Source organism: Mustela nivalis (assembly GCF_964662115.1).
Source record: "Mustela nivalis genome assembly, chromosome: 11".
Taxonomy (NCBI): domain Eukaryota; kingdom Metazoa; phylum Chordata; class Mammalia; order Carnivora; family Mustelidae; genus Mustela; species Mustela nivalis.
This window is the reverse complement of record NC_139030.1, coordinates 47631123-47658854: the sequence shown is the minus strand read 5'-3', so window position 1 is coordinate 47658854 and position 27732 is coordinate 47631123. Positions and strand designations below refer to the sequence as shown.

General features: G+C 42.3%; 1 protein-coding gene across 1 annotated transcript in view; it reads left to right on the top strand.

Moving 5' to 3' along the window:
* Nucleotides 1–20653: 20653 nt before the first annotated feature.
* Nucleotides 20654–27732, top strand: part of CYBRD1 (cytochrome b reductase 1) — a 35526-nt gene continuing 28447 nt past the window's right edge. The window contains exon 1 of the mRNA XM_082689188.1: nt 20654–21024. Coding sequence (XP_082545314.1) covers nt 20832–21024 — 193 coding nt within the window. The 5' untranslated portion in view covers nt 20654–20831. The remainder of the gene's footprint in view (nt 21025–27732) is intronic.

Genomic DNA, 27732 nt, shown 5'->3' with positions numbered 1-27732 from the left:
TTACTATTATCTCACAAGTTGTGGCAGGATGTATTTTTAATATTAATCAGTCTAAAATATATTCTGATATGCTTAATGATTTCTTCTTTGTACAATGGACTCTTTAAAAGTGTATCTCTTAATTTACAAAAAACTGAATTTTCAGCTTTATAATCTTGTTATTCCTAGCTTGATTCTACTGTAGTCAGAAAATATACTCAGTATTATTTCAGTTCTTTGAAATTTGTCAAGAGTTGCTTTGTCATCCAGCATTTGGTCCATTTTGCTTAATTTGCATATGCATTTGAAAATTTCTACTTTTCTTCAAATTTGCTTGTTCATTTCTGGTATTCCCCTGGGGCTTGTTTATCTTGGTGATGGTTTCCTTTATTTCCTCTTTTAAAAAACTAAACTGTGAGGGGCGCCTCGGTGGCTCAGTAGGTTAAAGCCTCTGCCTTGGGCTCAGGTCATGATCCCAGGGTCCTGGGATTGAGCCCCACATCAGGCTCTCTGCTTGGTGGGGATCCTGCTTCCCCCTCTCTTTCTACCTGCCTCTCTGCTTACTTGTGATCTCTCTCTCTCTCTCTCTGTCAAATAAATAAATAAAATCTTTAAAAAAATAAATAAAAAACTAAACTGTGAAATGTAACATGCATCCTAGAAAAAGCATAATTCAGAAAATAGTCACAAAACAAATAACCACCCAACTCACCCTCCAGGTCAAGACATAAAGTAGTATCAGCATTCTAGAAGCCATATATATGCCTTTGTGATTATAGTTTTATCCCCCCTCTAAGATACTACCTTTATCCTGATTTTTGGTAATTTTCCTGTTTTTCTTCATAAATGTACTACTTCTATATGTATATGTAAACCAAAGGGTTTATTTTTGCTTTTTTATGAAGTTTAAATATATAACTACATTGTATGTATTGTTTTGTGTCCTGCTTTTTTACTCAACATTAGGTACATAAGGTTCATTTATGTTGCTTTATGTATCTCTAGCTACTGTGTAACATTCAGTTGTATAAATATAACACCACCACCCTGAATACTCTTGTACATACATCTATATGCACATATGTGTGTATTTCTCTAAGGTATCTAAAATTCTTGGATCAGGGTGTGTGTGTGTGTTCAACTTTATTGAATGCCACACAGTTTTTCAGAAAGATTATGCTAGTTTATGATCCCACCAGCAGTGTTTGAGGGTGACTATTGATCCATTTTCTCCCCAAAACTTATTATCAGACTTTTAATTTTCTTCCAATCTGATAGCTGTATATCCCATTGTAGTTTTAATTTGTACTTCCGTAATTACTAAAGTAGAGCTTCTTTTTGTCTGTTTATTGATCATTTGGATATAAAATTTCATATAGTATCTATTAAAGTATTTTACCCATTTTTCTATTTGGCTGTTTGTCCCATCAGTTTATAATAGTAATGCTTACTAGGTTTTGCTAATTATATGTACATCTTTTCCTATCCATTTTTCTTTTTTTACTCTAATAATACCTGGTAATAATGGAGTCTTTTGAGGAACAGAAGTTCTTTGTTTTGACTTGGTTAAATTTATCAATCTTTTATTTTATGGTTGATGCAATTTTCATCATCTTTCATAGATTCTTTACTGTCCTGGACATGAAGATACTCTCCTACGTTATTTCCTAAAAGCATTATAGTTTTGACTTTCTTATCTAGATCTACCTAAAATGGATTTTTGTTTCTTTGTTTCATTGCTTTTCCATATTTTATTATTTATGCTGACTCTCACTAATGGTGGCTTGGGTGGCCTTGGGTTCTCCTGAGCTTAATAATCTTTGATTGTGTACTTATTTTAATCTGTGAGATTCCCATAGCCCCAAACTGGGAAAACTCTCCTCCAGAGAGGATTTATTTCTACTTCTGCCTGTAGCTCAAGTTGCCAACATCCTGGGACAACTTCAGAATCTTGGCTCAGTTCATCCTTCCAAACCTATGTTTGGTGCAAGCATCCATCTCTTGATAGTAGTATCACTACTATCATCATTTCCCTCATGACAACTCTGGTTTTGTTTTTGCTTTTGGAGGGGAAAGGTCTGCAGAAACCTCCTCTACCTCTTGAGAGACCAACAGTGCCTCAAAGAAATGGGTTCTACTCTAGGTCTACTTGTTCCTTAGTGGATGGGGGCCTCTGTGCACCTAATTAGCCATTAGTACCATACCTGGAAGTCCTTAATAATACATGATGCATAGTGTTACAGATCAGTGCATATAGAGCCTCATCATTCTTTTATAAGACTGCAGAATCATCTCTTGTATAAAATTCTTTAACCAGTTCCCCAGTGATGAACTTGCAGATTCTGTCTAGTCATTTACTATTACAATATTGCAGTGTCATTTCACACCTATATGAGTATTTCTGTATTATAAATTCCTAGAGATAGAATTACTGGATCATATTCCCCCCCATACAAATTGTATCAATTTATATTCCCACCAGAAATGTAGGAGCATGCCTATATTCTCATCAAATATATTATAAAACTGATATTTATCCATCTAATGGGTGAAAATGATATTTCTTAATTTTGATTTGCATTTTTTACTGTGGGTAAGATTGAGTATTTTTTACACATCTAAGGGAAATTTTTATTTCCTTTTCTGTGAACTGCTATGTTTCTAGTCTTTGCCTTTTTTTCTGTAGGGTTTTCCAGGTAATTCTTAAGAATCGTAGAGTTTGCAAGGTCTTGTTGCTTTACTACTGTGTTTTTCTCTTCAAAAGAACACTGCTTAAGAATACTAAAATATATGTAGATTATTTGCCTTATGCAATTTTAGAGAAATATATCACAATGCCTTTTGACAAAGTATATGTTAGTGTTGAAATTTTTAGTATTTCATTAAACTCATTAAAAAAGAGATTTTATGGGATTTGGAGAGAAATATAGAACTTTCAAAGTACTCATGGAATATTAAGCAAAACTGATCAAATGCTGGACCATAAAGCAAGTCTCAAGTGTCCCAAGTGTTATTCTTTACATATGGAAGAATATTTTTTATTTCTTTTTCTACCTAGAACCAAGTTTACAAAGATTTACTACTGCTGAACTTTTAATCTAGTCAGTTAAGTTGTGCATCATTTATCTCGAATTTAAATAAGCGTATAAGTCTAAAGTCCTATAATAGATATGGAATTGAAGGTACACAGCTAAAATAGGCAACAGACCCTCTTACCTTAATTCCTTTGCACCAATGATATTTTTATGGTAGGAAATTATATCAGCTTTCTCCACACTAATAAACTTAAATATAGTAAACCTTAAGAATATAAACACTAATCAATAACTTAGTACTTTGTTAATTGAACTGAACCCTATATCTTGTTTTAAAATTATAGTAGTAAATTCCTTTGGAGGTCTGGGTGTCTCAGTCAGTTAAGTGTCTGACTCTTGATTTTGGCTCAGGTCATGATCTCAGGGTCATGAGATCAAGACCCACATCGTAACTTCATTCAGCAGGGAGATCTGCTTCTCCCCTTCTTGTTCTGTTCCTCCGTGCATTCACACACTCTCTCTCTAAAACAAATAAATAATTTTTTTAAAAAATTCCTTTGGAAGCAAGCAAAGGAAAGGATTTTCAGAGCATCCAGGTTTTCCAGTTTAGGACACCAGGATATCTAATGCAGAATAACTTCAAAGTAAAGCAAATTCCCACTCACATTACTTTCAAGGTCTTTGGTGTCTTTGGAGACATAATAACTCATGTTTTTGACCAGCAGAATATATTTTTATACTTGCTATGCTTGAGCCATAATTATATTCATTAAATATAATTATAATTATATTTTATTAAACTGCACAAGGATTTGACATTTCCCCTTCAGAATCTATCCAGACTAAGTAGATAGCTTCAACACTATGGTTAGAAAAGCTGACGGTTTATCCAAATTGTTAATTGTGCCATGCATGTACCCTTTCGCACTTGCCCTTAGAAAACTCTTGACATTTTAAACTTTTGGGCCATAGGGTAAGTACCATTTGTTAGAGATCAAATTGTTTTAGGATTAGAAGAATTGTAAAGAATATCAGTATTGGGGTGCCTGGGTGGTTCAGTCAAAAGGCGTCTGCCTTCGGCTCAGGTCCTGATTCCAGGGTCCTGGCATTGAGCCCCACATGGGGCTCCTTGCTTGGCGGGGAGTCTGCTTCCCCCTCTCCCATGCCCTCTGCATGTGTTTCCTCTCTTGCTGTCTCTCTCTGTCAAATAAATAAATAAATAATCTTTAAAAAAATTTTTAAAGAATATCTGGATCATTCACCTACTTAACTGTAGGTGAAAAGTGAAGCACAGAGAGATTGTGCCTTACCCAGCAGATGAAAGTAGTTCAAATACACAGACTTTCTCTGTCAGTCTGCTTCCAGCATATTAATAGAATTATTCTGTTCTAAGTTTCACTTTTGATGCACAATAGTTGCCAGTAATGGAGACCATCCGAGGAAAATAATCTCTCATTCTTTGGAACTGGATTTCAGTAATAAAGAGGACATAGCACTTAAAAAGCTCCCACCAGAAATGTAAAGCTGATGGCAAATATCCTTATGCCCCAAATCATAGCAGTCCAGAATCAATGTAAAGTGTTCTAACTTTAATCTTGAAAAAATATTTAAGGTCAGAGTATATGAATATATTCTTCTCTACTTCAGTGTCTATGCCAAACCACAGAGCCAAGGGTGGACTTTCAGATCATTAAACATTTCCATAAAAGGCCTTCCTGTGAGTTTAACATGGGTGAATCATGCAAATTCTCTGACAGAATAAATTCTAAAGTTAACTCTTCTGAAGGATACCAAATAAAATTGTATTTTAATCATACATATTCATTGTACTCATCCAGTGTACATTTGCTGAGGTAATGGAGAATTTATTTTGAGGATATGTACATAATATATGCAAAGAGACATCAAAAAATGTCTGGAGAGATATATAGCAAAATGTTAGTAGTTATTTATGGAGGGTGGGAAGGTTATAGGTGAGTGTCTTCTTAATTGGCTATCTTAACTTACCAGGTTTGTTTGTTTGTTTGTTTCAAAATAAGTATTACTTGGGTAATTTTAAAAATTAAAAATACAGGAAGCAAGCAAGGAAAAAAACCCCCAGGTTTATACGATAGTGATACTAACCATCTTACCATCTGGATTCACACACCTTGTCCCATATTAAGTCCTGTCAGAGGGCCTGGGCTAAAAGTATGGGTATAACTTACTGCAGCTGCCCAGGGTCCTCACTCTCTAGCCTTTAGTCTGCCTGCATATGAGGAATGCTATCTTGGGACCTCCTGAATGGGAGTTGAACTCTGAACATGATGTCTTTGAATATGTCATTGACTGCTTGGGACCACCTTACGACTCCAGCCCTGGGTTCCAGCCTGAGAGACGGACTTCCTTTCCTGGTATTTGGCAGGAATCTGGAGATTAATGTAGCACTTTACTCTTCAGGCAAAGCCTGCATTCCCTCAATACCCATTCGCTAGGTGCTCTGCATGGGTAGATGTTTTTGTGATTTGTCTCATAGAACTGACCACCTGGGCCTGCATGTACACAGGCTAGGGAATGTTGTTTGTAAGACTTATGCTCTGTGATTAACCTTAGGATCCTAATTGTTTAAAATATATTATCTAGGGGCACCTGGGTGGCTCTGTCGGTTACACATCTGTCTTTGGCTTAATCATCATCCCAGAGTCCTTGGATTGGAAGGCTCTGCGCTCAGCAGGGAGTTTTTTGAGATTCTCTCTTTGGCTCTGCACTCAGCAGGGGAATTTGGCTTGAGATTCCCTCTCTCCGTCTCCCTCTGCTCCTCCACCAGCTTGTGCGCGCCTGCTCTCTCTCCATCTCCCTCTCTCTTGCCTACACTCTCAAATAAATAAAATCATTAAAAAAAAAAAATGAAATGTATTATCTGGCCTCCAGGTCACAGCTGGCCCTTCTGTCATGGATGCCAAAGCTACAAATCTTGTCTCACGCCCCTTCCTGCTCCAGGCTGCCCCCCGTTCCCGCCCCAGTGGATTCCAGAAGGGGAGGCAGACACACAGAGCCCAGGCTCCTTGAAATACAGAAACTTGATAACATGGAAATGCAGCTCCCTCCAAAAGGCACGTAGGCAAACAACTGTTTAATTTGAAACCTATTACTTGCCCTGTAAATACGGCCCTGAGGGGCATGGTCAGTTGGAAATTTCACCTGAGAGGAAGGCCTCCACCCAGGCCTCTCCAGCCTGGCCGTTTCCACGGGGCTTCCCTAGCTAATGAGGTTGGATGTTGTTAAGAACCCGATTTGGTGTAACTTTTGCCTTATTCTCATTTATTGCCTACTATTACCTTCATCTATGTGTAGATTCCTTCCCTCTTCTGTTTCTATAATAATACTTTTCAAAGTTGAAGCACGGTTTGGCGAATCTTTTGCAGGACACCAGGATGAAAGCTTTAAGAGAGCACTTTGTTTTGTTCACTGCTGTGTCCCAAGAGCCCAGAAGAATGCCTGACACATAATAGATTCTCAAGATATTGAAATAATTTCTTCTGTACAGGAGGAAATGGCTTGGTCTTTTACAGGCCACAAAAAATAATAATCTCTTTATATTCTAGGACAAGGCTATTTTTTTTTTTTTGCTTTCTCCCTCATTCTCCACCCACACTTACCGCATCTCCTGGAAGAGGAATGCTGATTAGTTTGTCAGAAATTTGGACAATGACTGAGTTTTCTAGGGATAGAGTGTTCAAAGATGTTAAAGCTCAGTAAAAGGTCGCAGTTTTTGAGTGAATGGCCTCCCCTCAAGTTATCTGCCTTCCACATCCTCTCACACCCTGGAGCTCCATTCCCCTGCTGCTAGAAGTGGGTACTGGATCTTCTTTTCCTCATATTTGAACGGATTACAGGTCCAGGACTCAGGTTTAGTATTTGGAGGGGACTGGGAGTTCTATGAGGACAGAGACCTTGTCAGTTTCTGCTCTCAGTTATGTTCTCAGTGCCTAGCATGGTGCCTGGCCTCTCTCTCTCTCTCTCTCTCTGTCTCTCTTTCTCTGTCTCTTGTCTCTGTCATCTCTGTCTCTCTCATCTATCCAGGTTGTTTTAAATGAAAGAATGTGGTTGGGACACCTGGGTGGCTCAGTCATTAACCATCTGCCTTGGGCTTAGGTCATGATCCCAGGGTTCTGGGATTGAGCCCCATGTCAGGCTCCCTGCTGAACAGGAGACCTGCTTCTTCCTCTCCCACTCCCCCTGCTTGTGTTCCCTCTCTCACTGTCTCTCTCTCTCTATCAAATAAATAAAATCTTAAAAAAATAAAAAAAAATTAGTAAATGAATGTGGAGAGGTAGAGCTCAAACCATGATTTGGATAATTTAGGAGAAAGGAGACTTCCTCATGATCTAGCTTGGCAGATCAGATTACTACTATGAAGTATGGGGTCAAAATCCACTCATTGTTAAATAAATGTCACTTCACCTTCTATGTGTTGGTCATTGAACTAGGCATACATTTCCATCAAGAATCTTGAAGTTCTGGGGCACCTGGGTGGCTCAGTGGGTTAAAGCCTCTGCCTTCGCCTCAGGTCATGATCGCTACTCAAAGGGCGATCCTAGTCCTGGGATCATGACCTGAGGCGAAGGCAGAGGCTTTAACCCACTGAGCCACCCAGGTGCCCGCCCTGCAAGTTTATTAAAATGCAATGCAGTGGAGCCTGAAGTCCTGCATTTTTTTAAAAAAGATTTTATTTATTTGACACACAGATCACAAGTAGGCAGGGAAAGAGAGAGGAGGAAGCAGGCTCCCTGCTAAGCAGAGAGCCCGATGAGGGGCTTGATCCTAGGACCCTGGGATCATGACCTGAGCCCAAGGCAGAGGCTTTAACCCACTGAGCCACCCAGGTGCCCCAAAGTCCTGCATTTCTAACAAGCTTGTCCATAGATCGCCCTTTGAGTAGCGAGCACCTAGAACACTGACTCCCTCTTCTTCCCTTATGCCCAAGTTGCCCCACACGAGTAGAGCATAAATAGTTTTTGAAAGTGACAGACTATTTAAGCTTATGTCTCTGTTTAATTACTTTTTTTGATAAAACTAATATTTGGGTAAAGTCCTTTTTCTTCAATATATGTTAAGCAATCACCCAGGAACAGAGTGAATTTTTTTTTTTAAAGACTTATTTATTTGGGGCGCCTGGGTGGCTCAGTTGGTTAAGCAACTGCCTTCGGCTCAGGTCACGGTCCCGGAGTCCTGGGATCGAGTCCCGCACCAGGCTCCCAACTCCATGGGGAGTCTGCTTCTCTCTCTGACCTTCTCGCCTCTCATGCTCTTTCTCACTGTCTCTCTCTCAAATAAATAAATAAAATCTTAAAAAAAAAAAAAAGAAACTTATTTATTTGTTTTAGAGAAAGTACGTGAGAGCAGGAGCAAGAGGGCCAGAGGGAGAGGGAGAGAGAATCTCAAGCCATCTCCACACTGAGCACAGAGCCTGGGGTGGGGCTCGTCCCAGGACCCTGAGCTCATGACCTGAACCAAAACCGAGAGTTGGATGCTTGAATGACTGAGCTACCAAGGCTCCCACAGAGTGAATTTCTTAAAAATAAATAAATAAATAAATAAATCTGTCCTTTCTTCTGCAAAGGCTTGATTTTGAAATTTTAATCTACTTAAATATCTCACAGTGTGATCAGTATAAATATAACCTAATCCAAAGCTGTGAGAAGCTGGGATATTATTTCTTTGTTTCCAGCATAGTTTAGGGTGAACACATTGCATATTAAGCGAGTAATCTGATTTGAGATTAAAGGACTTCTTTTTCTCAGCACAATTTTGATCATGTCTATTATTAATTTCTTTTTTCCCAGCATTATCTCATCATTCGTTTTTTTTTTTAAGATTTTTAAAATTTATTTGACAGACAGAGATCACAAGTAGGCAGAGAGGCAGGAGGAGAGAGAGAGGAGGAAGCAGGCTCCCCACTGAGCAGAGAGCCCAGTGTGGGGCTCGATCCCAGTACATGACCTGAACTGAAGACAGAGGCTTTAACCCACTGAGCCACCCAGGTGCCCCTATTTCATCATTCTTATGATTTTTTTTTTATTTTGCTGTGTCAAATTGACTGCTATATGGCCAAAAAAAAAAAAATCTTATAATTCATTTCACAGTCTTTTCCTTGGTTATTTTACTATAGGCCTAAGAACTGTATAACTGTTGAGAGTGCTAATAAACATGGTTATATTTGCAAAGGACCCCATGAGTCAATTTTATTTGCTTCTTCTGATTTGTAGCTACTTAATCAGACTGAAAAGAGCCATCAGGCAGAAGAAGGCTCATGGGGCCACTAGATTCTAACCTACAACAACAACGTGTGCAAAGTAAAGGTCAGAAATAAGAGCATGACATTTGGGGGGACACTACAAATAATTCAAGATGGCAGCATCCAAGATTGCTGGAGGAGGGCAGAAAGAGATGAGGCTCATTCAGAAAGGCCTTGCATGCCATGGCAAGGAAGTTTTCTTGAAACCTGAGGCCACAGGAAGATTTAATCAAGGGAATGTGCTCAGGTTTATATTTTTGGATATCTTTTGATGTAGTGTGGGAAATGTGTGGCCTGGGGAAGGAGTGGTGAAAATAGAAGCAGAAAACCTACTGGGTGGTTGTTTGCTAATCTAGGTTTGAAAATAGACTTGCTGGAATTAAAGTAGCAGAAAAGATGGAGAGAAATTGATGGATTTCTCAGGGGGTAGAATGGACCCATTAACTGAATGTAGGGACTAAAAAGGGGAGGCAAGTTCGAAAGACACACAGTTCTCCCTCTCCCTAGGGATCTGTGAAGAACATTGAAAATAGAACCTCATGGTGTACAAATTTGAGGTTCCAAAAAGGAGTAATTTAAGGTAGGATGAGTAATAGTAATCAGCATTTATACTAAAAAATGTGACATCTATAAAGGAAGGTTGAGAGGAGAAACATGCTTAGTAGGGAACTGTTTTAGAATACAATTTTTTGAAAAGCAGCTTGAGAATCTCAAGAACAAGATATGGGAACAGAAAGTGATCTCTGGTCCAAAACAAGGTGTTGCTGACTTACAGCAACCCAAGTAAGTTTCCAGGTCCCATGACACTGGAACATTGTAAGACATTGTGAAATCTCAGTCTTGTCCTGCTTAGCGAAGAACTAACATTTATTATTTCCAGTTAAATCTTCCCAAAGCTATATGTTAAGAATTTATTGGGGAGTAAAGATTACACAAAATTATACACACACACACACACACACACACACATATTTATTTTAGAGTGAGAGCGCACAAGCAGAGGGAGGTGCAGAGGGAAAGGCACAAGCAGACTCTTTGCTGAGCACAGAACCTACCCCGGGACTGATTACAGGAAACCGAGATCATGACCCAGGCCAAAACCAAGAGTGGGAGGCTTAACCAACTAGCCACCCAGGCACCCCCTACACAAAATTTTATTTAAATGGTCAAAAGAATCCAAAGGGGCACGTGCACCCGAATGTTTATAGCAGCAATGTCCACAATAGCCAAACTATGGAAAGAACCTAGATGTCCATCAACAGATGAATGGATCAAGAAGATATGGTATATACACAATGGAATACTATGCAGCCATCAAAAGAAATGAAATCTTGCCATTTGCGACAACATGGATGGAACTAGAGCGTATCATGCTTAGCAAAATAAGTCAAGCAGAGAAAGACAACTATCATATGATCTCCCTGATATGAGGAAGTGGTGATGCAACATGGGGGCTTAAGTGGGTAGGAGAAGAATAAATGAAACAAGATGGGATTGGGAGGGAGACAAATCATAAGTGACTCTTAATCTCACAAAACAAACTGAGCGTTGCTAGGGGGAGGGGGTTTGGGAGAAGGGGGTGGGATTATAGACATTGGGGAGGGTATGTGCTTTGGTGAGTGCTGTGAAGTGTGTAAACCTGGTGATTCACAGACCTGTACCCCTAGGGATAAAAATATATGTTTATAAAAATAAAAAATTAAAAAAAAAATAAATGGTCAAAAGAGAGAAACAAGTAATCACAAAAGACATACAAATGATCAATTAATACATGAGAAATACTACATTGTATAACACAAATTATAATGAGATATCATGTGATGTCCATCAGATTGGCAAACATTTTGGAAAGAGAGGCAGAGAGAGAATCCTAGGCAGGCTCCATGCCCAATATGGAGCCCCATGCAGAGCTCAGTCTCACGACGCTGAGATCATGATCTGAGCCAAAATTAAGAGTCAGACAGTTAACGGAGACACCCCCAAACATTTTTATGTTTTTTATTTTTATTTTTTATTTATTTATTTTTTAAAAGATTTTATTTACTTATTTGTCAGAGAGAGAGAGAGCGAGAGCGAGCACAGGCAGACAGAGTGGCAGGCAGACAGAGGGAGAAGCAGGCTCCCTGTGAAGCAAGGAGCCCGATGTGGGACTCGATCCCAGGACACTGGGATCATGACCTGAGCGGAAGGCTTTAACCCACTGAGCCACCCAGGCGTCCCCCCCCAAACATTTTTAAAATACAGTAATGTATTTTAAAATACAATAATGCCCTTTATTGGCAATGATGTGAAGGGACATGATCACACAGTCTGGTCAAATTGCTGCAATCTTTTGTAAGATAATTAAGCAATTCATTTAAGAAATTTTAACCTGGGGGTGCCTGGGTGGCTAGTGGGTTAAAGCCTCTGCTTTCGGCTCGGGTCGTGATCTCAGGGTCCTGGGATCGAGTCCCGCATCGGGCTCTCTTCTTGGCGGGCTTCCTCCTCTCTCTCTGCCTGCCTCTCTGCCTACTTGTGATCTCTGTCAAATAAATAAATAAAATCTTAAAAAAAAAGAAAACTGATTTAAAAAAATGTTAACCTGGTAGTTTCACTTTTAGGAATTTGCCCTAAAGAAACAACCAGAAGTGTAAAATTATTTATGTATGAAGACATTCATGAAGGCAATTTCCTGGTACTGAAAAGCTGTAAACAACATAAATGTCAACTCAACAGGGAATTTGTTACATAAATCATGGTAGTTTAGCATAGTATTCACAAGTATAGAAACGGAGCCAAACTACTTGAGTTTGAATTCCAACCCCACGACCTCCTTGCTGTGGGAATTTGGGCAAGTTGACTACCTTCTGGGTAGCTCAATTTCCCCATCTATAAAATGGGATTGTTGTAAGAATCAAATTATTTAATAACATGAATAATTTATAGAACTGTGCTTTGGGTATGCTCAATTGTCAATAAGCATATGTGTAATGCTCATGGTGTTAGTATGACCACCAATACTCAGCATGAAAGAGACCTGCAATCACTCAATATTAATAGATTGTAAAAGAAGGTTTCATCTCTATCCAGGGACCTTGATGGTAGTAGGAAGATCTGAGTGTTGGGGGTTCTTGTACGAAATGTGGGTGTTGGGAAGAACAGCCAGGGGAGGGAGAGGAGGCTACCAAAAGAGGGAGCAACAGGACACCCACGACAAACAAGTAATGTTTAATACTCTTGCCTGGCTCAGCTATGCTTTTAGACCACATCTATCAAACCATTGGTAAATAAAGATTAAGCAATGAAGGAACAGGCTTTTATTCTTGAGGAAGTATGACACTCAGGACAACTCAGCATTTAAGAGTAGCTCTGGATTAAGAGAATACAAGGCTTTTCTAGGTTGGCTTTTCAAGAGTTGTATCAAGTTCTTCAAGTATTGTCTTTTACATTCGTATGTAGTAGAATGGTGACCGTACTTTGTAAGATGTGATTTGGATTGAGTTGATAGCCTGCCCCTGGATTTCTGGGTTAAAAAAGCAAAAATAAGCCCTAGAGGTCATTTAACTCAGGGGTTCTTAAGCTTTTGTGAGCCATGGACTTCTTTGGCAGGCTAAATAAAACCTATGGACCTCTCCACCGAATATTGTTTTAAAATGCATAAAATTCAGGGGCATCTGGGTGGCCCAGTGGGTTAAAGCCTCTGCCTTGGGCTCAGGTCATGATTCCAGGATCCTGGGATGGAGCCCCGCATCGGGCTCCCTGCTCGGTGTGGAGCCTCCTTCTCCTTCTTGTGCTCCCCCTGCTTGTGCTTGCTCTTTCTCTCTTTCTGTCAAATAAATAAATAACATCTTTTAAAAAATAATAAAAAATAAAATGCATGAAATTTTTAAAAATAGGACTACAAAGAAAACCAATTACATTAAAAAAGGAGTTATCACAGTTTAAAAGGAAATTATGATATGTGATTTGTTATTGATGCATTAACAAGATCTGCAGGTCTAATAACTGCTGTGACTCTGAAAAGTGCTGAGTATAAATGATACACTGAGGTGTCCGTAACAACTCTTAACGAGACATAAAAATATCTATGATTTCTATTGGTGACAGGGTCATAGCCACTGCGAATACTAGTGGGGTTTGTTGTCTGCATTCATAATTCAAGAAAATGCTAAGTTTCAGTTATAACATAAGGAAAATAACGTTGCAGTTTCCCCCCGCTGCAGATCCTATCCACAACCCTGATCTAATTCCAAGCTGTCCTGTCACAGATTAGCAAACCGCAGGCCAGTTTTGGGCCCCTGTAAATTATCTGATTATACAGCAAGCGAGTAGCAGATTGAAGCCCCAGAGCAACGACCGCTTCCTCATTCCAGACTGCTTCCTGCTGACTGGAGCTCAAGGATCTAGTCTTGGAGGCAACATACAAATGACAAGAGGCCAAGCTAAATTATTCTGGAACAAAAATAAAATTTGAACTTATACCGTTTGGTTTTCTCTTTAAAAAGAACTTCTAAGAGGGGCACCTGGGTGGCTCAGTGGGTTGATCTCAGGGTTGGGGGATCCAGAGCCCCAAATCGAGCCCCGAGTCCAGCTCCGTGGTCAGCGGGGAGTCTGGTTGGGCTTTTCTCCCTCTCTTCTATCCTCCCCATCCTCTCCCTCTCCCAGGCTTGCTCTCTCTCTCTCAAATGGATTGATAAATCCTTTTTTTTTTTTTATAGTAATTATAATCTCTTCCCGAGATCCAGTGCAGTCAGTTTAAGCTGTTTGCAGATAAAAGTTATGTAGCCAAATATTTGAACAAGTAAGACAGCCTCTGTGTTCTACTTTCAGAGTTCTTTTTTGGACATGCATGATTCTTTCAAACTTCAATAAGATCCTGAGATCCATGAGTCAAAATTCTAGAAATACATTTCTGAATCTGTGAACTCCCTTAAAAAATTAGAATAGCTTAACTCCTGTTATTTCAGTGCCAAAAAAGGAAGCATCCAATAAAGTTCTCCAAAGGTAAAATGATGTTTGGCTACTCAATAATACTATAACCCAATTTTTAACATACTTTGATATCCCACCTGAATAGTCCAATGCACTTATAAAATCTGGATGAGGTGGCAGAAAGGTTTTCCAGAACATTCTTTCTCTTGCAAATTCCCCGATTTGACCTTAGGCTCTCCAATCTAACCCTACAGTCAGGCAGTCCACAAACGTGTTCTTAAATGCCTTTTCCCTGTCAACAGTTGTCCTAGGCTGTATTAACTGTCTTTTCTTCTTTTCCATATTCTTGATGCTCTGGCACCTGGGGCCCTGTGCACCTGGGGACTGCCTCTCTGAGGGTTAACTAATTTCTAAAGATAACAATTGGCCTGCCAGCACACCTTTGCTATGTAGATCAACCACTTCAGAGTCCACTCCCCTACCTAGCTCTTTTAGCAAATTCTAGTACTTCCCGGGCACCATCCCCTGGCCCTAATCACCACAGGACCAGGAACAAGACTACTGGGAACCTCCTCAATAAACCAAAACCCACGGAAATTATTCCAACTACCCAATCCTGAGTTTGTTCCACTTGCTTACCTTGCCTCACCCATTCCTTCCCTTAAAAACCGCAATGAAGTCTCCAGCCTGTGGTTCCCCTTTCTGCCTACTCATTTGGTTTTGGCCCTTCCCTGGGTGGCCCTGCAGGGGCTTGGTGTACTTCCAGTGCTTCCTGTTCCTTGAGGACTATGAATATAAAAAAGTAACCTCTTCCTTCACCGCAGTCCTTTCCATGTCTATGTGTCCAATGCACCCAATCACAACAATTCTCAGCACAGTTTTAAAACACAGACCCTAAAAGAGCAGCAGCAAATAAGGTAGACCAAATCCTCACCTTCAAGTTTACATTTTAATCTAGGGTTTTTAAGTTTGTGTGGGGAGGAGGGCTATAAAGTAAATTGAACCTAGGTATGACCAAGCCCCATTCTGTTCTTCTTCATCTGGCTATTTCCTGCTAATGTATGAAATAAAGGTGGTGGATGAGATTCGGAGAATCAGAGAATTCAATCCTATTTATCTTCTGCCTGGGCAAAGGCCAGGCTTTGCTTGGACAAGGCTCGGCCTACTAATGTCTTGGGCTGAGGAGTTAGCGCCAGAAGAGGAACATTGTAATTTTACTTTGCCAGATGGTTAGGAGAGGGCAAGATGATTAGGAAGAATTACTAATCCCTTTCCTAAGGGCTTCCTGCCTCATCAAACTCCCAAAACTCTCATGGGATGATGATGGATGCCATTCTAAAAATTAAATGAAGGGTCAGTTAGATCTTACAGAGCAGTATAGAGTGGGCGAACAAAAGCAACACCTTGATATGACCACAGCCCCCCCACCCACCGACCCTCCAGGGGGAAGAGGCCCTTATTGAGTTAGGCCTTTTGCTTGGGCACCTCTTAAAGTGCTTTCCTCGCTTCCTCTGTTCTCCCTAGCATCTTCCTCTTCTTGTGTCTGCTTCCCAGGCTGGTGGCCCATTCTGCTTTCTCAGGAAGAGAGCTACTTTCTGCCTATCCCCAAACTGGGGTTCCTGAAATGAAATCTATCTGTATTTCAGCTCTGCCCTCTTGGGGCAGGTAGATTCTGAGAGCCTCTAGAGTTAGAGAGATAAGAGAGGCTGACTCCACAGCCGGTCTCCCCACAGCCAGAGCTGGAGCTAATCTCCTCACCAGTTTTCCCTTTAGAGGAGAAACATCTCAGCAAAGCAGACATTCGTTTTTTTTCTACAAAGACAACAGTCTAGCCTCACATGGGGAAGTATATTCCTCTTATTAACATGGGCTTTTGTTCTTTTCAAAGTCATAATCCTTGCTCTATTTTGCTAAGGAGCCTTGGACTACTGCCTGAGCTTGGTTACATCTTGGGTCAGGGTGTCAGCTGTGAGTCACCGAGACAGCCTTCTGATCCTCAGATCTCTTGTCCAGTAGAAGGGAGAACAAGATGTTTGAGTTCATTCCTCCTACTTGTGTTTTTTTTTCTTGGTTCATATATTTGTCCTTTCATAATATGTCCTAAAAAGGCATAGGCAATTATGTGGGGCTAAGGGAAAAGTCACACTGGTGAGACAATTTTTCTACTTGTCTGTCAGGATCCTGCAGGAAACAGCTGGTGTGCGCCAAGTTTCATGAAAGACAGTGTAATAAAGGGAGTATTTACAGAGGTGCAAACAGGCTTAAGAAAAGCCAACAAGAAATAGTGAAGACAAGGGACAAGCAAGGGGGCGCTCACACTGCTGGGCTTGTGGGCATGGTGTTACCTGACCCTGGGAGAGTTCCAGATGGAATAGGGGTCACTCAAACCTTGTATGGCAAAGGAATGTACCATTGCAAAAACCATGGCCTGGGAAGGAGGCAGAGAAAGATAAAAAGGTGGACCTCTCTTTCTTCCTGCCCTCTAATCTCCATCTTTAGCACATTGGCCAAAGCCCATTGGAAGCCAATTGTCAAGGAGCCTGCCAGGGCAGAAGACAAGGCAATGAAAGATGGAGAATGGAGGGTCAAATAGAGTAACCAACACACAGTCACTATTTGAAAATTTAAATAATGGTCCACTTATTCCATAAAGCAAACCAGTAGGCACAATTTACTACACTTCACATTAGAATAGTGGACTTCTGGGGTGCCTGGGTGGCTCAGTGGGTTAAGCCTCTGCCTTCGGCTCAGGGCATGATCTCAAGCTCCTGGGATCAAGCCCCACATCAGGCTCTCTGCTCAGCAGGGAGCCTGCTTCTCTCTCTCTTTCTCTCTCTCTCTCTCTCTGCCTGCCTCCCTGCCAGCTTGTGATTTCTGAGTGTCAAATAAATAAATGAAATCTTAAAAAATAATAGTGGACTTCTGTATGCACCAAAAGAAATGTAACAATACCTCATGCATCTAGGACACCTGGTTCCTGATCTCCTGATGGGTGGGGTTTGGATTTTCTTTCCCTATCCCTTCTGGTCCTCTCTTTACTCTGCATTCTATGTCTGTCAGGGACAAAACAAAACAAAACCTATACCAACCTGTGCATGTTTGAAGCATTCCAGGGTTTTAGGAAGACTAGCCCGTGGTGTGCATTGCCGCACCCGCACGCCCCATCTTCCCCCACAGACATCAGGAATCCCTTTGATAGCATTGCTGACAGATTGTCTAGTCTGACTTTGGTGACAAATTGTTTACCATCTCCCAAGGGAAACCTCTGGTATTGAACAACTCTTGTTTTAAAAAGTTGTTAATACTAGGCCACAACAATATTTATTAAAAATGTTTCTCTTTCAAGTGACAAGTTTTATCAAAGTTAGGTCCTTTAAGGATATTAAGAAACAAATGGAGACCAGGCTTGAAAATTGCCTGAACAGACAAAATGAGTTTAGCCATACAAGCAAAGCTTAATTTAGCTCACTTTGTAAGACTAATTTGACAAAGGTCATTTTTGGCTTATGCCTCTGGAAATCATAACCAAAACTTGGAGTGTTTCAAAAGATTGATATGAGATAACCACTGATCAATTCCCTATCTTTTACAAAAACCTAATATTAAAACCAGTCACTGAGAGGGGCGCCTGGGTGGTTCAGTCCTTAAGCGTCTGTCTTCACCTCAGGTCCTGATCCTACGATTCTGGGATAAAGCATCCGGCTCCCTGCTAAGTGGGAAGGCTCCTTCTCCCTCTCCCACTCCCCTTGCTTGTGTTCCTTCTCTCACTGTCTCTTTCTCAGTCAAATAAATAAATAAAATCATAAACAAACAAATAAATAAATAAATAAAATTAAATAAAAAAGAATATCTAATATTAAAATCAGTCACTGTGAAGGGTGCCTGGGTGGCTCAGTCGGTTGAGCATCTGCCTTTAGCTCTGGTCATGATCTTGGAGTTCCTGTGATCCAGCCCTATGTCAGACTTCCTGCTTGGTGGGGTGCCCATTTCTCTCTCTCTCTGCCTGCCTCTCCCCTTGCTTGTGCTCTCCGTCAGATAAATAAATTAAAAAAAAAAACAACTTTGACAAAAAATCACTGTGAAAAACTAATAGTCACCGATTTCTCACTACATAAGCTGCTTTATAACAATATACCTGTACCCCTGAACTTCAATCCATGTTTTGATTTGAATGCTCCTATTCTGTAAACTGTCTTTTTGCTGTGTGCCCAATAAATAAACTTTTACTAGTAACTACTTGCATGATTTATTGGTTTTCTGTTCTTTCTGAACTTTTGACAAGAACGACTTAAAAGTTGAAATCCTCTCAGTTTAGCTTATAAGTGCAAGATAATTCAACACCATCTGTACCATTTGGCCATGTTTTCATTCTCCTAAGATGTTTTGTTAAATGGAATGGAATCCATTAACTGGATTGAATGGAATCTGGAATCCCAGAGATTCTTATTTGCTGCTTCTGTGGAGCAAAATAAACTCCAGAGTGGAGTACAGATGTTGAGTAAAGGAGGTGAAGAGGTTAACTGGGGACAAGGAATAGCTACGTTAAGGGAAAAGAATAGGGACACAATGGCATTGTTAAAGAATTACTAGCTGAAGATCACAAAGGAAGAGAAACAGCATAACATTAAATAGGGAATGTTTATGGCACTCAGGAGCCAAAAAAGTAAAAAAATAAGACTGGACGATTCGGTGATAGTTTCTCTTCATTCCTATGGGTTTGCTTCTACCCTTTTCCACCCTGGTGTGTGTCCTGGAAGGCTGATCTATACAGACTACATCAGCTTCTGAGAAGGGTCAGCCATTTGGGACCCTGGACAGGAAACTGGAGGGGAAGAGAATCAGACTGGAATATTCATCCTGCTTCTCATTCTTCCTGCCTGTGAGGTCGCTGCAGGCTCAACTCAAGGCCAGAGCCTCAGTGAGACTGCCCTCTTTACACAGTTCTCTCGATTCCAGTAACCATCTTCCCTTCAGGCCTGGGCACTGCCAAACCCTTGTGGTTTCCTATGCCCTGCCCACAACTTTGCAAATAGTCCCGTTCATTATTAAATTGCCCAGTTGGAATGTGTCATCTATTTCTGGCCAGGATCCTTATATGCTCAGTCCGCTTCATTTACTGAGTAACTACTAGATGCCAAGGAAGAATAAAATGATAAATCAGACAGTTCATACTCTGAAGGGGACGGTCTGGGGGAGTGGAGACAGCCGCAGGAACAGATGATTACATCACAGTTTGAAAATGAAACACAGAGGCACTGGATGGGGAGGTAGGTGAGTGGAGGCATAAAGCAAGGGCAGATTTGGAGAAGGTGTGTTGGTGGAGATGAGGTCAGGAAAATTCAAAGGCAAGGATGTGAGTAGAGGGGTCAGGAGCTGGGTGAGAAGTTTACAGCTATGGACTTCAGGGCCAGTCAGGGTGTGAAAGGACGAGAGAGGAGAGTGAGGCTGGGCCAGACCACAGAAAGCCTTATACTGCAGGCACGGGTCCTTCTTTCCGACATACGTATTCTCCCTCTCTTTCTCCACTAAGGGCAAAGTAATGACAGGTGAAGTGTGCCGCCTCCTACTCATAACCCTTAATCCTGCCCTACCACCAGGGCTCGACACTCCTACTTCCTTGGTCTTTCTGTTGAAAATCACTTCTACACGCTGCCTGCACATCCAAAGATCTTTCAAAATGGCAACAAGACAATATGGTAAACCAGTCCTTAGAGATGAGCTACAGGGGGAAGCTAGAAGTGAATGTTCCAATGCGTTCTAGAGGCCCTAACAGCCAGAGTCACGTTTTTGGTTTTGTTTTGTGTTGTTGTTGTTGTTGTTTAAGATTTAATTTATTTAACAGAGAGAGAGAGAGCATGGGCAGGGGGAGCAGCAGGCAGGGGAAGAGGGAGAAGCAGGCTCCCTACTGAGTAAGGATCTGGACGTGGGGACCCATCCCAGGACAAAGGCAGACATGCTTAACAGACTGAGCCACCCAGGGGCCCCAAGAGCCACGTTTTCTTTTATAGCAACAGACAACAGGCAACAGACAGTCTAATGGAGACGGTAACAGGGATGCTGGAAAGAGGGGAAAGAGTGAAGTTTCATTTCATCAAAGTGGGGCTTTGGTCCAGATTAGTCTGTGTAGGTGAGCACTTTTATGATCCATTATTTATCACACTGTGTAGGCAAATTCAGGGTCCAGGAGATGTCTGTCTTCCCTCTCTAAAGCGCAAACTGCAAGGAGTTTCCTTGTTAGGTAAGGCCTCTTGGGCACATTCCTGGCATCTACTGAAGACAGCCAGTCCTCAGGGCTGGGGCTCAGCAGGCTTCGTTAATCAAAATCAATACACAATCCCAACCTCTCTTCTCAAAACCTAGCGGTAGCCCTACTCCTTAATCATCTCACAATGGACACGTCAAGCGGTGGGTACGTAATCCTTCCAGCTCTCGCCCCAGCAACGAACTGGGTGGGTTACTGGATGCCGGGCCAGGGAGCGGCCCCGAGATTCCAGCGGCTGGCGGGGAAGCCCCTCCTCCCGGGCGGAGGCAGCTCCCAGGAGTAGAAGCCCGCGTCCCGCCCCGGAGTCAGAACCTTAAGGCCGCCGCCACCGCCTGGCAGAATTCTTGCGGCTGGCTATGGGGCTCTGATGGCCATGGACGGCTACAAGGGCTTTCTGGGGCTGCTGGTGTCGTCGCTCCTCGTCGGCTTCCTGTCCGTGATCTTCACCCTCATCTGGGTCCTCCACTACCGGGAGGGACTCGGCTGGGATGGGACCGCGCTCGAGTTTAACTGGCACCCGGTGCTCATGGTCACCGGCTTCGTCTTCATCCAGGGCATCGGTACTGGCATCTCCTGGGAGGCAGCGGGGAGGGACGCAACGGCCGGGGCCCGGGACGGATCGCTCTCAGCCGAGTGGGGCCGACGTGGGCGAGCGAGGGGGTGAGGGGGGCGCGCGGGGCGCGAGCCGAGGGCGCCCTGGCGCCGAGACGGCGGGGCGCGGCGGCGGGACCGAGTCCGGGGCAGCGGGCGCGCAGAGCCGTGACTCGGCCGACGTGGGCTAGCGGGCAGCGGCGGCCCTGGGGCGGCGCGCGGGGCCGGGGAGCGCGGCCAGACGCCTCGGGGAGGAGGGAAGGCAGAGCACAGCTGCTGCCGGGCGGGTGGCCCGCTCCGCCGGCCTCACTTGGTTAACTCTTTGCTGCGAGTGGCCGGGGCGCGCTGGAAGCGCCGGGTGACCCCCGAAGCCGGGACGCAGGAGGGAGGCTGGAGAGCCGTGCCTCCCTAGCGCAGTAGCCCCGAAAATCGCCCCCGGTGGACGGAGCCTGCGCGGTTCCTGGCGCAGAGAGGCTCTTTAGGCGAGGCCTTTCTCGGAACTTTCTTCAGGGGCGCAGATTGGGAGAGAAACGCAACGGGGGAAATGGTGGGGCGAGAATTTGTCGGTCCCGGTCCCAGCCTCGGTCCTGAGTGAAGGGGCCGGCCGGTCAGCCGGTGGCCAGGGTGAGGAAAGCATCAACTGGGGTTTCACTCCTCGTAGAGCGTTCAGTTCAGGGCAGTCCGGGAAGCCTCCGGGACTCAAAAGGGTGTTAGGCTGCCCTGCCTGGTCATGGGACAGACTTGAGCCCATCTTGTTTTTGTGGCTGCCGACCAGGGAAGTTTCCCCTGAGGGCCTTCCCGTTGGGCGCTGGCCCCGAATCGGGCAGGAGATGCCAGGTGAGGGCCTGCGGCCGGCCGCCTGGCTCCCAGACGGGCGTGTGCTTGAGACATCCCTGGGGTTTGCCGTGTCCATGTTTGGCCCCACATGAGCCAGCTCCGGGCCTGCGCTGCCTGGGGTGAGGCTGACCGAGAGGGAGGGTTCCGTGGACAGCAGATTTTGTTTTGATTTTTGTTTTGGGGTATAATTGACACACATGTTTCATGTGTGTAACATGGCCAGGTGTATGATTATATTCAGGATTTATAAATCGGAATGGTTACCACAGTAAATCTAGCTAACATGCACCCACTCACATTGCTACACAGTTTTTTTTCTTGTGATAAGAACTTTGAAGATGTGCTCTCTTAGCGACCTTTAAGATCTACTTTCTCAGCCACGGCTCAAATATACAATATAATATTCATGTAGTCATCATGCTGTGCTTATTTTATACCTGGAAGTTTGTAACTTTTGACCACCTTCACCCATTTCACTTCTGCACTCCCGCTTCCCCCCATCCATGGTGGTTTTTACTGTGGCTGTGTAGTGACACTCAGTGTCCTGACAGTTTCCTTCCTCTGCTGCTTGGCTGGAAAGGAAGCTTTAGCTAGTGGTGCAAGCCCCATTTATTTGTAGACACTTTTCAAAAAGTGGAGTCAAGGCCTGGTTGATAAAGTATTTAGAAGAAGGTAGAAAGTGGTGGTGGGGGGTGGTTATAGCTCAGAAAACAATGGATAGAAGCATAAAGGTTTCAGAAAGAGGTGCCCATCAGCTGAAACCTCTAAGCCTTGTCTTTGAGCAGGCCACCTTTTCTCCACCAGTATCTGGCTCTCCAAAACAAACAAGTGAAGAAAAGAGCTCTGATCTCTTTCGCAAAGCAAAGATTTTTGTTTTGGTGTAAAACGTTGCTGCCACCTTCCACATGTGTGGCCAGCACCCTCTCACCCTGGGATGCAGTGGTAGGTGTTGCTCAGGCTTAGTTCACCTGGGTTGCCATAGGCAACGGGGTGCGAGGGCCATCAGGCAGCCAAGTTATTTCCTTAGGTAAGTCTAGGTGATTTTGCTACTGACCGAAAATGAGAAAAACATACTCCATTTCCAAAGTCGCTGTCATCAGAAGCACTCTTTCCTTGGTGGTGGAGCCCTGAAGTGTGGCCAGAGCTGCCAACGTCCTCTGTTTGCTCAAAGTAGGAGAAACAGTCTCCTTATCTCTTCCAACCAGCACTTCAGAGCATCTCCTAATACCAGAAAATTTTCCAGAGTCTTCTCATAATTGTGAGGATAAGGGAAACACAGATGATACTAGTTGTTTCCTGATTGACCCAAGAGGAGATGGTCACAAAACAGTCACTAACATTTTATTGAGTGTTTTCTGTATGCCCACTAGTGCATTCTTTCACAGGGATTTAAGAATAAACCAAGACACAGAGCAGCTAAGTACCTTACCCTTATTTTCAGGGTTCATTTCTCTGCCTTTAAGGTAATATGCTTACTTTCTGCAAAATATTCTTAAGAGGAGCAAACACTTCATCTAAAATACACCTTGAAATTCTTTATTCCTGTTAGAGTCCATTAGAGTTTTCCTAAAAGGTTTCTAGTTTCTCTAAACTATGGGCTTTTCTTAATCTGTCCATACTCACTTTGGGGCAAAAACATGTAAATGGAAGGGCGCCTGGGTACCTCAGCCCATTAAGCTTGATTATGGCTCAGGTCGTGATCTTAGGGTTGGGACATCAAGCCCCACCTAGGGGAGTCTCTCACTCTCTCTTACAAAAAAAAAAACAAAACCCAAAAACTTGTAAATGGATATTTGGGGAATTTTCATCTGTTTATTTTATGCAAACTTTGTTTTCTTAAAGCTTAGTTATGGTATTTGTATCTGTTTTGGAATATCTCTCCTGTTTACTATTTGGATTCCAGATTTGCAAAGCACTTAAATCAGATAATGCATTTAATCAACATAAACATAAGCTGCTTCCTGCAGACAGGCACATGCATAGTACTCCCAAGTTTGTACAAATCTCAGTGGGCCAGTGTCTCCTCGGGTCCAGCAGTGGAAGGATAAGTGTTCAGTAATCAACATTATAGGCCAGGAGGGAAACACACATTACAGACCAGTCATGCTAGAACAGGGCTTTTTTACTGTGTGTAATTGTTTCAGGGAGGAAATTTTTAGGTTTTGCTCTTTCAGATCTCTAGTAATGAAAAGGATGCAACTGAATTTGTCTGTGATGCACAAATATTTAGAGATGAGGAAGGGAAGGCTAAATTACAGTTATTATTCTAAGCATGAAATGCCTTACAAATACAATACACAAACAGTAAGCAATACTTAAAACCATTTGAGAACAAGCAAGAGTCTTGTGAAACACCTTTAAAAAGTAAGCTCTGGGGTTAGCAGAAAAGTTACAAAATAAATGTGTGCACATGGAGGCCCGCAGACACATAGTCCAGATATATTTTGAGAAATACATGTGTTCTAAAAGAGAATATAACCAACAGTGGGATATCTAAAACTGAAATAAAATTTTAAACGAGTGGAATATCTAGTAAATATCTAGTGATTAAGGAAGAGTTTCAAAGAGAACTTAGAAGAGGCTTTGTGCTTCTCTGAAAGGAATGTTTCCCATGAAGTAAATAACACTGCCAGGAAACCAGAGAAACAACCTTCGAAAAGAAGGCTGCAGAAAAGAGTGAAACAAATAAACCCTCTCAAAGTGGCAGCTGACCTTTTAAAAGGTTCAGCAAGGTGGAATGTGTTACTCGGTAAAAGGTAGAAAATTCAAATATTTAAATTTGTGGAATAGAAGTTTCAGCAATTCTATCCTCCTCCGTTTTCCACATGTAGAACTCCGTTTACTGTATAATCTGAGGGGAGAGAAACTGAATTGTGTAATGATCTCAAGTTGGCTTTGTGAGAAAATGTAACTACGTTTCAGTAACATTTAAAAGACGAACAAAAAAAAACTGAGTACTTCTTTTTTTTTTTTTTTTAAGATTTTATTTATTTGTCAGAGAGAGAGTGAATGAGAGCGAGCACAGGCAGACAGAGTGGAAGGAAGAGTCAGAGGGAGAAGCAGGCTCCCTGCGGAGCAAGGAGCCCGATGTGGGACTCGATCCCAGGATGCTGGGATCATGACCTGAGCCGAAGGCAGCCGCTTAACCAACTGAGCCACCCAGGCGTCCCAAAACTGAGTACTTCTTAAAAGGCAGTTGGCATTTCCGATTAATGCCTCTAGAAGTGACCACATTCCAAGTCCACTTAAGTGTAGTTGAAAAGGCTCTTGGGATAGAGCCTGGCCCAGAGGACAATGGAGAGAATGCCCCAGATAGCTACCCCAAAACCAGTCTTGGGAACACCACCAAGAACAAAACCTACCAATTTTAGGGAAAGGAAGCTTGCCACAAAGCATAAGGACACAATGCAAGGCAACCCAAAACAGAATTTTTGTTATAAATAAATACATGCAGATCTCTTTGTAATGTAACTAATAAAAATGTTATAGAAATGATTATTTTGCTCACTTTTTTGTATATCTGGCTCTAAAATAACACCTAGAACCGACAGACGTAGGCCAGTAAGAACAAAGGCGTGATTAGCTCTGTACCTTCATTAAACTGTTAGTAACAAAATGCAATTTTACTCATTTGGGATGATAATGATAGCATCTAAAGTAAAAGTGCCCTCCCTTGCCCCTCAGTGATTAGCCTGTTTAGCCAGTTTGGCTGCAAAGATTTATTTAGGAAGAACGAGCATCAAATTATATTGGAAATGCATCTTCTAAAGACGTCAGGCCCATTAGAATGTTGCCATCGAAGTACAACCTTTGTCTCCTCTTGTCTACCAAAGACATCAATCCTCCCTTTTTCCTTCTGCATCACAAACTTTTTTCCCACCGTTGGATTATTTCCAACATGTTATAATGTCTGTCCTTATAAAACCAGCAGCACTCTTAACGCCATGTTCCCCCTTCAGCTACTGTTTCAGTTCTCTGCTTCCATTACCACCACAGAACATTTTTGGAAATTTTTGTCAACACCTGAAGTATAAACAAAAAAGTATCTCCCGTTCCTCTCCCTTGTCCTGTTTTGAAGCCACTCCAGTCAGGCTTTTACTCCACTGCTCAGTCAAAATTGCTCTTAACATAGTTACTAGTGGCAAGCACGTAGCTAATTCAATGTCTCTTCTCAGCCTTCATCTTGCCTGATCAGAAAGCAGCATTTGGTGTAACTGACCTCCGTGGGACACTTCCTTCACTTGGCTTCCAAGAACACATGGTGTGCTTGGCTGTACTCTCTTCACTGGCTATGCCGTTCAGTGTCCTTTGCTTGTTCCTCCTCTTCTCCCTGATCCTTTAAATTTAAAGTGTCCAAAACCCAGTCTTTTGAGCACTTCTCCTTTCTTGATGCACTCATACTCTTGGTGACCTCATCCAGTCTCGTGGCTTTCAACACTGTCTATTCACTGAATCCGATATTTATGTCTTTGGCTTGGACCTCTCCCTGGAACTTCAGACCCACATATCCATCTGTCTACTCAGAATCTTTGTTTGGATGTCAACTAGACATGTCCAAACCTCAGCTCTCCATCTTCTTCATACCTCCAAAACCACTCATTACACAGGTTCCCCATCTTAGTAAATGGTAGCTTCATCCTTTCTGGACATTCATATGCTCATCCTGGATTGCTCTTTTCCTGACATACTTCTCATCCAATACTTCAGAAAATTATATTGACTCCAAACTCAAAATACAGTATTATCCAGACTCTGACCATTGACTATTTTAGTTATTTATTCATTCATTGTCTGTCTTCTACTAGAATGTAAGCTACCTTGTCTGTTTTCTCCACTGCTGTATCCATTGTGTGTGGAATGCTACTGAACATCTAGTCCGCATTTGATAAATATTTACTAAATTAATGAAAGTTTGGTCAGTCTTCTAAACCACAAGCCATACTAACAAGGATGGCCTTATAAAATCTATATGAGAGTGCTCGCTTTGGCAGCACATATACTAAAATTGGAACGATACAGAGAAGATTAGTATGGCTCCTGCACAAGGATGACACGCAAATTCGTGAAGCATTCCATCGTTTAAAAATAAATAAATAAATAAATAAATAAATAAAAACAAAATCAATATGAGAAATGGTATAGCACCCACTACTGTGTCTTCCTCTGTTCAACTAAACATTCAGATACACAAGACTGCCAAGACCACACTGGGCACCCAAGCTTGCTGCCAGGGCAGCATTTGGTATTCTTTTGTAATGGGCATCCTTTCTGCAATTGTTCATATAGCAGCCATATATCCACCCATAAACCAGTCTTTCTCTGGGAGACCATTCAGACACCAGAGGCAAGATCTGCATTGGTGGGATCAGAGATTAAGGTCCTCATGCCCCACAGAAGCCAATATATTTATTTTTTTATTTTTTATTAACATATAATGTATCTTTAGCCCCAGGGAAGGAGCCAGTATCTTCTGTAATACTCTACAGACCTGGTTGCCAGTGTCCCTGAAGGGGATATACAGTGAGTTGAACAATGGCCCCCAAAAGACACATCTAACTCCTAATCTTACAGATCTGTGAATGTGACTGTAGTATCTTTGCAGATGTAAAGTTAAGGATCTCAAAATGAGATCATCCTTATTTAGAGTGGGGCCTAAATCCAATGACTTGTAACCTTAGAAAAGAGAAGACTTGGAACACAGACACAGAGGGTAGAGGCGATGTGAAATGGAGGCAGATATTGAAATGATGTGTCTACAAGCCACGGCACACCAAGAGTTGCCAGCAGCCACCAGAAGCTAGGAGAGAAGTATGGACTGGATTCTGCCTCAAAGCCTCCAT